A 17715-nucleotide genomic window follows, 5' to 3' on the forward strand; every position below is an offset into this window, starting at 1 on the left:
TTTTCAGTATAGTTATTATGCCAGCAGCTTCTTAGGGCTGACCTAACGTTGCTTAACTTCGCTGATCGACCAATAAGCGGTGTTACACAGACTGTGCCCAGTAGTAATTCTGATCATATTTGCATTGAGAAAAAAAAAAGTTTCAGAGGAAGAATTTGGCACAGACCTACACAACTCGCGTAGGTCATTTTACCTTTATCTTTTATTCGCTTTGCAGTTTGCACAGAGTATCCGACTGGCGGCTTCAAGACCACATGAACGAACGCAGCTCAGTAGCAGAGTTGCGCTGCGTACCATAATAATATAATGGTATTTATACCACAATTTGGTGTCTACCATAATTTTGATCAGATAGGGAGAGAGCCCGCGACAATGGCTCCTGTATTTTTTTATCCTCTTCGCCACTGATTGGCTCCTTAGACGCTTGGGCGATCGGTCACTTTTTTATTAGATTTATGTGAATATCAACTTATTTATAATAATGTAGAGGTGTTTACTGTACCATGACATGTACAATAATTCTTATATCCAGGTACCATAATTTCGAGGAAAATACCAAAGACTATACAGGTAGAAAATATCATAATTTTGACATCGGTGTAAGATAATTTGGGCCGTCCGGCAGCGCAACCGTGCTCAGTAGTAAACAAACTGTAGTGTTGTGCTCTTGATGCTGCTCCTAAGGTAGTTAAGGTGCACTGCATAAGATAATTATAAAAATTTTGTCTGATGCTTTGGTAAAGATTCAGGAAAGGTCGACCTCGGAAACTAGTACAAAAAAAAAGGTTTTGTATTGTATTTTGTGATGTTCCAAGTGAATGTGACTTCCATCTCAAATGAGACGTTATGGATTTTTTTTTTCTTTTATCTTCTTCATCAATGATCGGCTCATTAGTCGCCTGGGCGATCGGCCACATCTCTGTTACGCACTGTTGGCAAGTACTGGGCATGCACCTGAACCTGCTCCAGTGTTGGTTAAGTCTGGTCGTGAAAGAGCTCACACTCGGTGCCGTCACAACACTCTCTGGTAGATTGTTCCAAGAGTTCACAACTCTCACTCCGAAAAAGTTTGCCCTCACAGTTTTCTGGACTAGCGGCATTTTCAACCTTGAGCTGTGACCCCTTGTGGGGCGAGCGTCCGCCAGCTCCAGGTAAGGTTACTTGACTTGAGTAGTGCCCTTTGAGATGCTTATACACCCCGTCTGTAGTATAAGCTAGGCAATTGCAGGCACTCTAATCTCTCAGGGTAGCTGAGGTGTCAAAGTGCAGGTACCAGTCTGGTGGCCCTCCTTTGGACATTTTCAATCAACTGACTCCCAAATATATCTCGGGGACCGGGTCCGACTAATTACCCAAATGTAGCCGCAATGAAGTCAAATAATGGTCCTACGTGAATAAATCGGACTGCCAATCACTTCTCGACTAGTATTTGGTGTCACGAAGTCACAAAAAATTGGTAAACTTAATTTAATCTGAGTTAATAGATCAAGTGCATGTACCTAACCTAACCTAACACAACTCAGACTAAATTAAGTTTACCAATTTTTTGTGACTTCATGACACCAAATAATAATCGAGAAGTGAGTCACAGCCCGATTTACGCTTGTAGGACCATTATTTGACTTCATTGCGACTACATTTGGGTACCGGTAATTACTCGCTCCCTCGGTACAAGCACGCGATCTATTAACTCAGTTTAAATTAAGTTTTCCAATTTTTTGTGACTTTGTGACACCAAATACTAGTTGAGAAGTGGTTGGCAGTCCGATTTATTCATGTAGGACCATTATTTGACTTCATTGCGGCTACATTTAGGTACATTTGGGTAATTAGTCGGACCGCCACAAAACAACACTGCTTGCGGTCATGGAGAAAGTCTCCCAATTACCAACAATATTGGTTGCACAAAGTGAGAAAGACTTTGCAGTAGAGAGAAATTGTGGGTTAAAAATACGTAAAGAACTGATTCAATGAAACCAGAAGGACCTCACCTAACCTCCCGTTGTGTAAAGAAAAAAAGGCACGATTAATGAAGCTGGCTCCTTGGCTTACTGTGATTTTGCTGTCAATAGCTGGCTTACCATCTCTCTCAAACAACCTGAATCCTTAGACCACTTAATGCAGCTTTACATTGTTGTATGCTCACACTCCAAATCTTCAAAGTATCTTCCATATCATGGTACTGTTGCAACCTTAAATGCTGGATGGTCTTGGATATGTGTGGCTGTGTATATACTGGCACTGCACGAATTTTGTCAGCCTTCATTCTGATCCTGCAAATTGTACTGTCATTTACGCCATTTCATTGTGCAATAACTGACGCACTTCATTGTCTAAGTTCTTCCAAAATCTAAACTGTCTCTTCTATATTTAACATCCTTATCTTCAGAGCATTTAGACATATTTTTAAGTGGTGTACATATATGGTAAATTCAAGGGGAATTGTGGGAGTAAGAAGAAGTGTCCTTGACTTTGAGTGGGCACTAGACGAGTGATACCGTGACTGCAGTTGGGGAATTACACATGTGTGCTAGTCATATCAATGCAGCTGTTGATTTGAAATGCTTCCAAGCCTGATTTTTCTTGCACAATAAAAACAATTATCACAATATTTAGGAAAATGGTATTAATTTTCATAGTAGTTAACTAAAGAAAAGTGGGAAAAATCAGGCAACTGTATTGTAAGAACCATCTTTTATGGGCTCCTCCAAAAACATAAATTTTGGGATTAGTCCTTCATTTATCATTCTTAAGCAATTCAGGATACTTATATTTACATTTTAGATACTCAGGAATATGAGGCTACAGTACAGGTATTTGTAAGACAGTTACCAATTTTTTTTTTATTGTTCTATTTCACTTATGGTACCATAATTAACATGCACTTTAACCGTTTCATCTTATAATGATCTCAAATTTTTTTTAATTCTTGTCTGTCTTTGCAGGAGAACTCAAACAAAGATGAATTTATTATACCCAATAAGGAGACTACCTACACTGTGTGAAAATGTTGGTGCCAAAAAATCACTGCACAAGACACCATCATCCTGGAGGCGGGGATTCTCAGTGTCTTGCAGAAAATCTAGTTTACAACCTGAGGTTTGTTGCTTCTTTTGGTATTGTTAGGTAGATCATAATTACTGTATTGTGATAATGAACAGGAAGAGCTTCTGCTCAGAAGGGAGTGACTGTAAGAAGAAATCAATTATTTTCAGGCCATGTGATTTTATAAAGTATTGTAATGTTAAAACTTTATCTTATTCGTTGTTTCAACAGTAAATGTTAATACTTGTACAGTATTTGGTTTAGGTATTATGTTAGGTTCAGTACTAATAATTTGTAAATTTAAACCATGCAGTCAAAACATGATCTACACCACGGTCTTAAACTCTGCAATGTATTTTCTCTTGAGATTAACCTCAGCTTACTGTAATAACCAGAGTACTGTAGAAGATTTACCGTACTGTATATGAAATACAAATACAGGTGCTCCCCGACTTACGACAGGGAGCACGGTATAGAAAATGCGCGCGTCATTTGAAAAAAAATTGGTCATGACAGCGGCGGTCGTATGTCCCGACAGTCGTAAGGTCAGAGCAGGTCGTAAGTACTGATGGACGTGAGTTGAGGCAGTCATAAGTCGGGGACTACCTGTAGAAGTACTGTACTGTACATACTGTTTGAAAATTATTTAAACTTTTTTAATTATATTTGTGATCACAGAACTTATTATACTTTCAGGAGGCTGAGGCAGTAGGTGAACTGAGGATGAGAGCTTGGCAGACTACTGGCTATGATGGTGTTGATGGACTCTTGCTGGGTTCTGTGAGAGTGCCACCCATTCTTCTTCCCAGAGATGTGCTTGTGCGAGTTCAAGCTGCCTCTGTCAACCCTATTGACACAGCTATTATCAGTACATACAATAATTGTTTTTATTTTTTATAAATACAGAACTGTAGATCCTATTATGTATATTTTAGTTTATTGGTGTGTAGAGTGTTTCCTTTTGGCTTATACTGTATACGGTACTCCTCTGCTGTCTTGTACAGTACCTTTTTAATACTATACATGGCATAAACCCTCTTATATACAGTTCAGCAGTGTGGCCAAATGGGCAGTGTTTCTTTTAACTTGGTCACACACTTTAGATTTTATGGAAGTACCTATCTAAAGGAACATTGGGCAACAATTTGTAGAAGGATGACCTATGTATAGTAATGCATTTCAGGACACTCATAGGTAGTAGGTATTAGGCAGCTACCAAACAGGGAGGTACTACCTCCTGGGAAGATATTGGAAGCATAATGCGTTGTCTATGGTAGATCTTGCTGCCACATGGCATCACGAAAATTGTGACCAAGTCCCAGGTTGCTGATCTGACTTTCTGCCTCATTTACACACAATTGCAGGGTCTCAATTGTTTCTCTTACTATTGACAACACAACATGCAGTACATATATTGTTCCTCACTTTTGATTTTTTTTTCATTTTGTATTTCTGTGTGGTTCTTTATTATTGTTATTACTGTATTATTATTATTATTATTATTATTATTATTATTATTATTATTATTATTATTATTATTTCGCCCCCCAGGCCCCGATGTGGGTCAGTGACCTGTGCCTGGGTGGGCTAATTCCCATAAAAAAAACAAAAAAAAACAGTACCTGTATATGTATGTGAGCGTGGAGGAATTTTTTAAATATCCAACATGTATCTTACATAAAGTTGTTGAGGATGACCAGCACATTGACATAATGAATGATGGAAAGTTTGTAATTCTTTTGAATTGCAGAAATATTTTAATTTTTTAACATAACCGGGTATTAATTTAGTTACCAGATTTTAGTTTTAAAAGTATCTAAATATTTTCAGATGGTTATGGTGGAGAAGTCCTTAACATGATGCGAACATTGGGACGTCTGGAGCAAGGTATCCTTGACGACAACCAAATGGAGTTTCCTTTGACAGGTGAGTATGGAGATGTTTATTCTCTTAGTGCCTTTAATTGATTCTTCATCTTTATCTGCAAAATGGTTAGAAATGTTCATTTAATCAATCATTAACATTGACAGCTGTTCAGGTCTCACTTGTCTCCTTGTGTATTTTTAATTTGATGATATTACTCCACAAATTATAATACAAGCATCACCTTCATAAACGTTTTACAACCATTTTCTACATCTGTGTGGGTGAGAAACTTGTCCATAGTTTCACCATGCCAGGGGATCAAACCTGGTTCTACTCATTTGCGCGGCGAGTATGCTGACCATTCCAACACAGCTCACCACTAATAATATACCTACAACACAATTAACAACACTCACCACATCATTAAGAACAAGCCTAGTTGTCATTACTTGTCCCCTTCAAAGCTAAGGGGACTCTTGATGGTGGAGTGGAGATATCACTCTTACTCCCACACAGCTTCTGGCTAGTCTCATGCCACTTCACAATGTCAAGCTTCACCTCAAGAGACATGGTTTTCCTGGGTGCTTTGGCCTTCCCAGACATTTTCAAATTTACACTGCTCACATCATGTTCACAACAACAGATGCATAAGCATTTTACAGTCACACAAAAAAAAAAAAAAAAATCACTTCAGTCACCAAAACAGTACAATGTGAACATTAGTGATGTCCTCTCACTGTAAGGTAAAAAAACAAGCACACCAATGATAAGCAACAACAATGATACTGACCAATAATCATTTACTTACACAATCATGGCCATGTATGATCACCATGGAACAAAGTTTGATACTGTAGTGCACTGGGTGGCAGTGTACGGGTAAACTGCAGCTTACAAGTGAACTGAGAGATGTGTCGGTGTTGGCCGGACAGTGACCATCGTTCATGTGGATTGTTTATATCATAAATAGGGGGGTGGTCTTAATATATCACCATCATTAAAGCAAAATATCATGGATATGGAGATCATAAATTGGGGATACCTGTACAGTATTACAAATTTGGATTAGTATCAGCTGCTAATGTTGTGGGTTTTATGTAGGTCTTGGCCATAAAATGTTTCAGGATCAGTCCTTTTTGTGTCAATATTCTTTTGTCACATAAGTTAATGGCTAAACAGTCTCCATTTATTGGAGTAATGGCAATACCACATACTATTGTACCGGTTATAAAATGACATGCATAATAAAGATATGGATGATAAAAGTTAAAGTTAGTTTTTTTTTTCCTTATCTTTTTCAGCAGGCCGAGACTTTGCAGGGGAGGTAGTGAGTGTGGGTCAGGATGTGAAAAGCTTGGCTGTTAGTGATCGGGTGTTCGGTGTGGTCAGCCCACAGCGGCAGGGTTCACATGCTGAGTTTGTTACTACTGCAGCATCCAATGTAAGTTGTTTACTTTATCCTTTTCCAGTACTGTAAAAAAGTGAGAAACATGGAGTTGTTAACTCTGATTGATGAAATATTTGTAGAAAGAGTCTGTTGAACCAAAATCAGTGAATATTATTCCAATTGTGTTTCCTTTAATACCATTGAAGCATGAATCTTTTTGGTTACCCAGAGTTCCAGACTAATTTAGCCACAAGTGAGTTTTCAAAAGAGCTGTAAGTCATTAAACAAAGGATTGAATTTTGTAAACACATTTTATGGCTGAAGGGAAGAAACGAGTGACCTGGAATTCCTACATCTTCTGTTTATAGCTTCCTTTATCAAGAAAATATGCAGAAAGGTATTTGTAACCCAAGTCAAGTGAACTTCCTTGAGGGCTCATCCCAGTGAAGTGTTTGGATCATGACTTTAAAGCAGCTACCAACCGGTGTTGAAGCTTGCTTCAAAATTTTGTTTTGACTGGATGAGTAGCAGTTTATGGAGAAATTTTTAGTAAATTCCAATTAAACTAGATTCTACTAAATTAGAAATCTGAAAAAAAAGCTAAATCCTATCCGGGCCAGCTGTACTTTTTTGGGAAAAACTGGAAAGTTATGAAATACTCTGATGAATCACAAAATTAGTTGACTTTTCCAAATTCTTTTATATTGACACCATTTGGTCCAATTGGCTTCTACGCAAGAAAATTTTGGGAAATGCTTGAATGTTATGGATTATTAGAACAATATTGATCTGATCTGCTGAATCACCATGTGTGATAGTCACACATCACCCCCTCCTTCCCAAATCCCCTCAGCCTGCGTGACATATAAATAAATAAAATAGAATATAAAACTATAAAATAAGAAAAAATTAAGTGGGAAGTGAGTTTTGTGAGAGATGGGAGGTAGGGTGGTTGAGTGGTGGCCTGAGCTCTCCCTCCCCCCTCCTCCTACACTCGACTGCACTTGACACTATACGGCATTATTTGCTTCCCTTACATTTTTGTAAGTTTGTTTACAGTTTTTATAGTTACAAATGTTTTGATTTAATAAGATTTTATCGTTAAAAGCTGCTAAGCGAGTCACACTCCACAAATTTCATAATTTTCCCTCTTCGCCCTCTTTCATGGCTATGTTTTCTATCACTTAGCAGTGTAGACTAACACACTAGAACAATTTTTTCCCCTTTTCCTGTTTTTTTTATTAATGAATGATATAAAACTAAAACAATTGTAAAAGAACACATAAAACTAACAATAAAATTAATCGTAAAGTAAAGTGTCAGACATGTTGGCGCTTTTTAATTTATTACCCCCAACCCTTAATTCCCATTGAATCAACTATTATTATTCTGCAATATTCTTCAGGAATGCAACTACCACATTATAAGAGAACAGACAGTATTTCCACTTCAAACAATTTAACTATAATTTGCAATTTGATATTTCATGGTATCTTCTGGTACCTATCCTGCGAATTATCACGACTCCACTTTATTGGGTCTTATAGGAACTAAATCATAATTTCCCATGTACTGTACCTTGTTATTTGCTATCCAAAAATTTGATAACTGAATGGTTTTCAAGAACTTAACGTATTTGGATAGTGAGGGATACATGTATAAGGAACTAAGTTGCCAGATATGCAAACCTCATTGGTGTTTTGTGTTTGGAAAAGTAATATGACCATAAATATATGGGGATATCTAAAATGTTGTAAGTTGTTTAATTTGTGCTCCATTAAATTTGAACCATAAAGTCTGGAAATTTACAAAAGCTGGAGCCACCATCCTTCAGTCAATCTAGGATATTGTCCTTGCCACAGAACCCAGACAGCTTCCTGGGTAAGGTAGACTCTTCCAGTGGGATAATTTTGTATGTAATCTCTTCCCCTTTGTCATAATTTGGTATTTCTTACCTCAGTTCTGTGTTGTATGTGTCAAGATGAAATATTAAAGCAAAAAATAAACATGAGTGTAATTTGTGTAATTATCTATAACAGGTCTGCCTGATGCCCAACAATATTAATGCTGAAGAAGCTGCTTCTGTCCCATATGCTGCATTGACAGCATGGAGTGCTGTGATGGTGACTGGCATGCTGACTCCTGATGCAGCACCGCGATCAAAAGTCTTACTTCTCGGGGCCTCTGGGGGTGTGGGAACCATCATCTGTCAGCTTTTGTCGTCATGGGGAGCTCAGGTCTCTTTTTATTTTTATGATTTAAAACAATTTAGTGTTACAAATAGATAACCTAAAACCTTCTTGTACCTGTACTGTATAAATCATCTGTATTGTTGTCAAAGTTTAAGGAAACAAATTATGTAAAATACAGACAATCCCCAATTTATGAAGATCCAGTTTACAAAAATTCCAAGTTACAACCCCCCCTCCCTCCAGGTTCTTATTTATGTAAGAATAATCCGGTTATGAATACTGTTTCAGTTTTTTCGTAAATATTTTGCAACAGTGGATGATGCTGAAATGCTGACACAGGCATCTCAGGGATTCCAATGCTAGACCTGGTCAGTTTATGGAGAGTTAAACTAAAAGGAACTTACAGTATTATACTTTACTGTATTAAGAGTGGTTAACTAAGCTGAAAACAAATAACATGTATGTAGGATTGCTTTGTGAAATAGTGGCAAGATGCTGACTTGAGGTATTTTAACTATGAGCACTGATGTGTTAGTATCCCAGAGTTTGATCTTATGTCAGAGAAAAGAATAAAATTTTAAATGGATAAGTTTAGCATTTCTTGTTCAGATAAAACCTTATCAGAAATCATATGCGGTGAGAGCAGGACATCTTAATTCTGCTCCCAACTATACCGCCCTTCAGGATTTATTGAACAGTCTCCAAAACTGGGCCACCAACAACCACGTCATCATCAACCATACCAAGACCATGGTTATGCACATCAACCTCTCCTCCGACATTGTCCCACCCCCTTCCATTAATTTAGGTCCGAACACACTCCAGGTTGTAGATTCCACGAAGCTCCTCGGCATCACCATAGACAACAAACTAAATTGGAAACCACACGTCAGTGATGTTGTCAAATCCTCCAGTTTCCGTCTCCACCTCCTCCGCAGACTCAAGTCCCTCGGAGTTCCTGCACCCGAGCTCCTCGGTGTTTACTCAACATTCATACTTCCCAAGCTCACCTATGCCTCCCCTACCTGGTCTTCCTCCCTAAATGCCACACAACATAAACACCTAGAAAAAGTGCAAAAGAGGGCATGCAAGATTATTCTCTCCCCTTCCTACTCCACATATCAAGAAGCGCTCAGCACACTGACCCCCTCGGCTCTCACTGATCATCACCACGACCTCATCTGCAAATTTGGCAAGAAGCTTCTGCACCATCCTCGACACCGGCTCCTACTACCACCTGAGATCCCTAGTCCGAGAATTGCTGTTTGACACCACAACCGCATCCAGCCCATACGTGCACGAACTGATCGCTATAAGAACAGCCTAGTCCCAACCATTGTAAAAATTATTAATAACTTGTAATAAACCAGTGTATTCACTCCCAGTAAATACTACTTCTTGCACTGTCACTATGTTGAAATGCCCTGTAGTTTGAGCTTTTCCCCATCTAGTTATTATATATCTTATTTATATCACTTATGTTATTTGTAATTCGAAACCCATTCCCCAATTATTTAACTGTATATTTTCAGCCTTCTGGCTGCCAAGCTCTTTCAATAAACCATTAATTATTATTATTATGTGTACAGTAGTAGACCTACTGTTGATGTTTCATTACCAAATTAAAACCCTATGACTTGCTGCAATATCTGAGTAAGATCTGTGTCCTCTACTTCCAAAGTCTTTATCCTAACTCATCATAATAAATTTGGGGTTATTTTAGCATACCCATTTTGAAGATAATAAACCAGTGATGGATCTCAGTGTAACTTAGTAGAATTACAGATCAGTGAGTGATTTGTATTTTACTTAGTTTTATTATAACAGTTTCTTGGTGTATTACAGGTTGTTGGTCTCTGCAGCTCAGATGCCCTGGATTTGGTAACCAGTTTAGGTGTAGAAGCACTAGACTACAGAGAACCAACTACTAAAGATATGCTTATTGCCGAAGGAGGGTAAGGAAAGGGAATTATTTTGACTAGTACAGTAATAATGTAGACTTCAGGAACAATCCCACACTGTATATGGCTTAGATTAGGGAGAGACCTAAATTTCTACCCTTCTACACTATCTTGAGTTAAATCCTAAATTGGCAAGAAATTGAAGGCTGAAGTTCTTTTACCACTGCAGTCATTTTGAGGACACGCAAACAGGTTGTGGAGTCATTGGCTTCAGCTTGATTAACCATTCTGGTGCCAGAAACAGCCATAGGATTCATAAAAAGTCAAACAAGTTCTGCTAGGCAAGGAGGCTGCATTGCTTATTTGCTTACAGTAATGCAGTACAGTATTCATTATGAAAGTCCCTGCTCTCAAGAATTACATAATTTACCCTCAATGGCAAACTCTCACTGTTTAGTTCTAGGTAGCTCCATGTCTCATAGGTTCTCTTGTTTGTTTACCTGGCCACAAATTTGGGTTTTATACTTCAGTCCTTCATTTCTCAACAGATTTGATCTTGTGATTAATGCTACTGGTGAAGATGACTTGGATTATATGAAAGCATTGAAACCCTGGAAGGGATGTTCCTACATTACCTTATCACCACCATTGTTGCGGAACATAGACAGCATGGGATTAGCAGCTGGGCTCTTTAAGGTATATCTTCATTTAAATTCAGTAATTTATTATATTTTAAGTATATCCATCAACATTAGAACCTATCAAGTTGACACACCTTTGGGACCAACTGTTTGGCAGACATGTGAATTTTATGAATTGCAGGGTAACTTACAACATGAACCCTGAATGTCTGGTCCATACAATACTGCTCTTAGGTTTCAAACCCAAAGACAGTGAAGACAAATTACAGTGACCCCTCGTTTAACGAACGCCTCGGTTAACGAAATTTCGGTTAACGAACTGCCTTCCATAAGGATCTTCAATTCGGTTAACCAATTTCTTACGAACCGAACTCAACATGTTTTCGCTTGCACTGACCGGGCAACCAGCTTTAGTATCAGTTCGCCAATACATTAATCGGTTCTAGGGCTTAAATTCCTTACTATTTTAGTAAATATCAAGAAGTTTATACTATTCAATAATTTTAAAAGTTTAATACAGTATTAACTTTTTTAGTCATTTTAACAATTATTGAACATAATTGAAGGTAAAGAAACTAGTTTCTGGCGTGCCATCCAGCCTGTTAACACACCAGACAGGCATTAGGGTCTCTGTTTTCTGTGGAGGTAACATCTTGCTTGAGACTCTCTTCAACTAAACGCTTTTTTCTGTGTTTCCAAGCAAATTATTGGTCATTTTGAAATATATTTTACATAGTGATAATATATAATGCAGTGCAGTGATGATTTAAAGAAAATAATCTTGAAATACACCAAGAGAACTAAAATTTTATGGATGAAATGGTGCCATGGGGTGACTTCTCTTCCACCCCAATGCCTTTTCTTCTTCCTTCTCCTCCACCCCCATTCTAATTCCCATCATCATCATCCAGGAGCCTTCTACATACACACCTCAAAGTAAGTGAACTTTTCTACCATTTTTGTTGAATTTAGGAAATTTTCGGTGAGCTGGAACCAATTACCCAAAAACCCATTGAAACAATGGTTTCGGTTAACGAACTTTTCGGTTAACGAACGACCTTCTGGAACGGATTGAGTTCGTTAACCGAGGGGTCACTGTATTAACAAACATAAAAATACGATTGACCTTACGAGCCCAAATTAAATATAAGCACAAAGTTAAAAAAAAAATACTGTAATACCGTATACAAATTAATAATTGTGCTTGCCATCCAAGCAGCTGGTGTTTATACATTACATAAAGTGTTGCAGGTGTCATGAAAGGAGGGAGAGCATAGTTGTGAGGTGATGTGGCAAACACATATGGTTTACTTGGAAAGGGCCAAAACAGGTTCAGTACACAACTGAGTTCCTGTTTTTTTATGCATTGGTGAGAACATTGAAATAAATAGAAACTGCCTGAAGTGGAAGTGTCTACATCAGAATTAGCCAAATCAAGGCTATTTAATTGGGGAAAAAAATAAAGCAAAAATAGCCAAGTTGACAAGGTCCCAAGATTTGAGCATCAGCATGTTATTCTGATATCAGCTCTGTGTGACTATGCCAAAAAATTGGATGAGGCACTTATTTGATCTGATAGATTCATAGGTAATAGAACACAGACTATAAAATTGAAAAAAAAAGATTCTACAAAATCGTCGGTCATTATCACCATCACCATTTTACAGTAATTGTCCATCCTTGCTTTCATGGTTTTGGCCATTATTACCTGATGGCAGCTCTCCATGCTGCACATTTTCTTGCAGCCTTTCTTGTCAGGTTCTTATCTCTGAGGTCATTTCTTATAACCTCTCCTCATTTAAACTCCTGTATCTTTTGACCTAGTTTGTCTCCAAGCATAGCCAGTGACCCACATCACCTAGTCAGTGATAAAGCTTTGGGTGAGGAAAATTATCCACAAGAATCTTTATGGCAATTATCAAGGTAATTGACCTATATTTTCACATTTATTTTGTAAACTATACTGATACCTCATTGTGCAAAATTTTCAGAGTGCAAGACAAGTTTTATGTAGAAATGCAACTTCATTATCAGAAGGACGAGCATACAAATGGGCATTCTACATGCCCAACCCATGGGCCCTGAATCAACTTGCAAAAATGTTAGCCAGCCAAAGGGTGAGATGTCACTTGTCCATTTTCAAGTTTAAGATTTTTTTATGCTTGTTTTATTGAAATATTTAGAGTATGATCTCAAGTGTAATTTTTATTGCATTCCTTATTTTCTATGTCAACACAGTACAGTTTATAATGGTACAGTATAGCTTTGTCTGTGTCTTTACATTTTGGTCCCTGAACTGTAAGTAGAGTTTCCATCAAGTGACGAACATGCTATTGGATATGTACCTTGCCCATTTAATATTTTGGTTGAGGTCATTGTTGGTAAAACCAGAATATTCATTTTCGAATCTTGATGAAATTTCATGTGAGGTTGAATGTGATATGGAATAAGTACTTTACTGTAATGTAACCAACAAGCAGGTTCCCCCAAAAATATAGTCACTGGATCAAATGTCAAACTCACTTTTGCTAATTTAAATTTAGGGTCACCAATTTTAACTTGCTGTGATGAACATCATTATTTTTAGAAAAAAATTAACTTTAATACAGTATGAACCTGTAAATGCATTTGAGGTAATTTGGGAATGTAATCGTGTGCACTATTTATTTTTTCTTACTGTTTCAGAAAATTACGGTCATTTATTTTTTAATGTTTCAGATAATCAATTTTGTGTATCACTTGACTTCAGGTTGTGATTGTATTGTCTCATCTCCTGAAATGCAGTACTTGCATGTAAACAAATCATCCTTGATACATAAGGTGTAAATGTTGTTTATAAACAGTGGGACAAAGTTTGAACAGTGTCAGTGTTTACAAATGCTGGTAGAGAGAAAAAATCATACATGGCAACTGCCCCAGTATGAGCCAGACTGCCTGGCATTTTTATCATAAAACAATATGATTACTCACAACAGTAATATTGTTCACATTGCCATCCTAGGATCCTTAAATTATACAACCTTGGCACCAGTGGGCAAATTAAATAGGGGATTTAACCCTCAGAAACCAAAAGTCCATGCATTCCCTGTGTTTTGTATTAAAATTTATTGTTTTAAGCAAAAACAGGAGTTTTTTTTACATGACAGAATGACTTTTGATATTTTAATTGGACACTTTATGGGTAACCACTTGGCATCCAGTAGTCAAGGAGTTAATGGAGATAATTTACAGAAGTACAGTATTAACCACTTGGGTATGTGAGTCTCTTGTGTTGAATAAAAGTGTCTGGCATTAGCTAAATAAAACATTAAAAGTGGCATCTGATAGTGAAGGGGTTGAATAGCAGCTAACATCACTTCTGCAGTATAATATGAAAATTATAGCTAGTCCCTTTCTCTTCTTTTTATTTAATTAAGGCAAAACTATAAAGTTTCCAAAGCATTAAATTTCTTTACAAAATCAACTGACAGGAAAGGAAAAATTGAAGAAAAATGGAAAATGAGCACAGTACTGTATTTATGGGTTCCTCAATGGTGCAGTATCTTGGTAATACATTATATAGGGGGTCCCCGACTTATGAACGTCTGACTTACGAACAGGATTAAACTTGTAATTTACAGTATTTTATTTACCTGATGACTTATTTTTTACTTTAATTTACTGTATTTTGTCATTTTATTTCTTCTTTTGACTTAAATTAAGTGAGTTTAAATGTATATAAGGACTTAGTCTATGCTATAGTGGAATTTTAAACATTGTTCTGAGTATGGTATGCACATAGCATGTGTTCCAATTTACGTACAAATCCGACTTAAGAACGCCCTCAGGAATGGAAACCAGTTCGTAACCTGGGGACCCCCTGTCTTCCACTCAATATGTTTATTATTAGCTTGGCCTATAATCATTGTGTACACCAAAAATTCTCATTGAAACATGTTTTGTAGCATTTTATGATGTTTGGTGGATTTTTTTTATGAGAACTTAGTCTTTATAATACTGTAGTAGTCTATGGGGAAATGTGCTTTGATTTAGGAAAGGTTTTTCAGGAATGGAACCCTTTTGTAAATCTAGACATACTTTTATATGATTTTAGGTAACGAATCATTTCTAAGCTAAAGATAGCTGTTAATAATGTTTTTTACATTCTTTAAAGATTCGACCAGTGATTGACAAAATCTTCCCATTTACTGAGGCACCAGAGGCTTATCGCTATGTCATTGATGGACATGCTAGAGGAAAGACTGTTCTCAGTTTATCTAAGTAAACTGACTTCAGGGGGAGGCCAAATGGGCTAGTATAAGCAGAACATCTGCATAGAAAAAGGTGAAAATGATTTGATACAGGAAGTGATTTTCTAGCTGTAATTCCTCTAATCCCATGAAATTGTTCCTTATTGGTATCAGAGGAGAGAGGTAAATGTGCAATGGTTGTGTTAGAAGTTACATATGTGCTAAACTGATAGTGTGTGCAGTATTATGTTAGTGCTTATTTACAGTTTGTTATATTCAAAGATAGATACTGGATGCAAATTTCTTTGTTAGTTCTTGATCACATGTCTTGACCCAGTCAGGCACTGAAAATCTGTCAGCATACTATATCTGCTGAAAACTCCTGCATGTGGTTTGGCTATTACAACAGTGAAGAAGTTGCTGTATAAGCCAGTCTCAAACATAGTTTGACCTTTTATTTTTTGGTAAAAAAGCATGAGTTTTTCATACACCTCTTGTACAGTTTGGCCCAAGCTTTTGAGAACTGCAAGGTATAATCCTAGATAATATTTTGTAGCAGGACACCAGATTCACACCATTGCTTCTTGGCTGTGACCACCATTACAACAGCTGATGCTATGAACAGTGTTACCAACTCTAAAACTGAATTCCTGATAGTTCCCAACTCTTATTCATAAATTTCAATAGCTTCATCCCAAAAGTAGTTTTAACTGTGCATTGTAACATCAAAACTTAAAATTATAAGCATATAAACAATAATAAAGAAAGCATGTAAATACCAATGATGAAAGTTTAGTGGACACACTGCTCGATGATTGCCTTTGCAACTGGGACTCTGTTAATTTCTAAGGATATTATTATTGTATAAATAAATGTTATTAAAACTACTAAAATTATTATATTTTTATTACTGGCACATCCTGTGTTGTGACAAATTCACATTATGGCAGGAATACCTCGCTATTTGCAACCCTGATATTCACAACCCCAATCATCCACAAATGATATGTTAACACCCCTATTCGAAATTTGCAAATTTAAAATTACAATGTCTCAATAATATTTCAAACTGGGCAAGCTAGCCATATCTCCCATATTCCTATGTAAGACCCCGCTTCACTCTGCGTATTTTTTTTCGCAGGTAAAGACCCGCATGGTCTAGAAATTAATTAATTTTAATGGGACTGTTCACATAGAGCATGTGTGTGAAAATTCATGTGTGGGAGATGCTCACCCCAGAGCTGTACCTGTACTTCCAAACAATGGGATGAAAAAGTGTGCCGAGCATTCTAGAATTCTTCATATGGCAATGGTAAATGCTAATTAAAATGTTTACACTCATTTACAAATGTCATAACACACATGCACGTATGCACAGTCACTGACACAGTATTCTTATGTATTGTTTTTGTTATTGTAGTATGTAATTTTATTGCATTATATGGAGTGTACCTGTATATAAAAAATATCTTGCTATAAAATATGAAATACTGTATGAAGAGCATCTGTGTGTATGTGTGCGAAATGAACGTGTGTGGACTTGGCAGGTTTGCCAAGTTTGATTGTCACTGTAGCTACATCGTCCTAGCTCTTCTACCAGCTGGCAGATGCCTGCCACACTAGGAGATCACAGCTTATGGTTGAAGAAACCACAGGTTCAAAAATTGTTAGGGCAAACTTTTTATGAGTGTGGGTTGAAAACTCTTGGAACAATCTGCCAGAGAGCATTATGACGACACCGAGTGTGAACTCATTCAAGACCAGACTTGCAGGTATAGATATATTCTGGGGCCTGAACATGCCCAGTAATGTACTTGCCAATAGTGTGCAACAGAGATGAATTCAACTGCCCAAGCAGCTAACAAGCCGATCAGTGGCGAAGGGGATAAAGAAAAGTAGATTTGTGGGGTACGAGATGTTTGGGTTCACACTCAGGATGGGATGGAGAAAGGAAACTCACAATGTGCTCTCTGTATACATATTGTATTGGATGTACAGTGCAGCTTGGTGCTGGGAAGTGGCAGCGTGGTTACAAGCGTGATGTAGAGAGCTGGTTGGTGAGGGTGCTCAGAGGAGGACAGCTTGTGGGTCGCCATGCTCGCCGGCGGGAGCGAGGGCCGCCAGGCAGGAGTAGAGGAGGTGGTGTTGCATGCTGCGGCTGTAGGTAAAAAGAGAGTGGTCACCACGAGGTCAGGTCTTATATAGCGGAGGTAGGCGTGGCTTAATAGTTGACCTCCGTCATGTATGGCGGCGCTGGTTGACCCAGACCACGAGACATACACGGGAATTCGCGGGGTCGGCTACTCAGCGACAAACAGCGTTTGTAGGGGAGAAATCCACTACAGTACTCCCCCTTCCCTCCAGGCGGTGTAGGAGACTTGTTGTCTGCAGGGTTGCATGGCACATGTGAGGCAGAACGGTTGGTGCATGCCACATGTGAGCAATAACGGCCAG

The 17715-nt window shown here is 37.7% G+C and overlaps 1 protein-coding gene across 3 annotated transcripts; it reads left to right on the forward strand.

Moving 5' to 3' along the window:
- The first annotated feature begins 554 nt into the window (after positions 1–554).
- On the forward strand, positions 555–16157 carry LOC121871862 (reticulon-4-interacting protein 1 homolog, mitochondrial-like). Of its 3 annotated transcripts, none has more exons than XM_042374424.1 (10): positions 555–684; positions 2946–3099; positions 3742–3913; positions 4876–4971; positions 6213–6352; positions 8338–8535; positions 10336–10445; positions 10940–11087; positions 13024–13149; positions 15186–16157. In XM_042374424.1, exons 1-10 carry the CDS (start codon positions 671–673, stop codon positions 15294–15296), a joined length of 1269 nt encoding a protein of 422 aa, XP_042230358.1. In that variant the 5' UTR covers positions 555–670; the 3' UTR covers positions 15297–16157. The 3 variants fall into 3 exon arrangements, with proteins under 3 accessions (XP_042230358.1, XP_042230359.1, XP_042230362.1); XM_042374425.1 differs by having other exon boundaries at positions 649–785; XM_042374428.1 differs by lacking the exon at positions 555–684 and adding an exon at positions 1103–1151.
- Positions 16158–17715: the final 1558 nt, after the last annotated feature.

The sequence above is a fragment of the Homarus americanus genome, unplaced genomic scaffold (genome assembly GCF_018991925.1).
Source record: "Homarus americanus isolate GMGI-L3 unplaced genomic scaffold, GMGI_Hamer_2.0 scaffold39675, whole genome shotgun sequence".
Taxonomy (NCBI): Eukaryota; Metazoa; Arthropoda; class Malacostraca; order Decapoda; family Nephropidae; genus Homarus; species Homarus americanus.

Coding starts and splice junctions, on each gene's coding strand:
- LOC121871862 (XM_042374424.1), top strand. Junction 3,914..4,875: donor TATTGACACAGCTATTATCA/GTACATACAATA, acceptor AAATATTTTCAG/ATGGTTATGGTGGAGAAGTC. Junction 10,446..10,939: donor ATGCTTATTGCCGAAGGAGG/GTAAGGAAAGGG, acceptor ATTTCTCAACAG/ATTTGATCTTGTGATTAATG.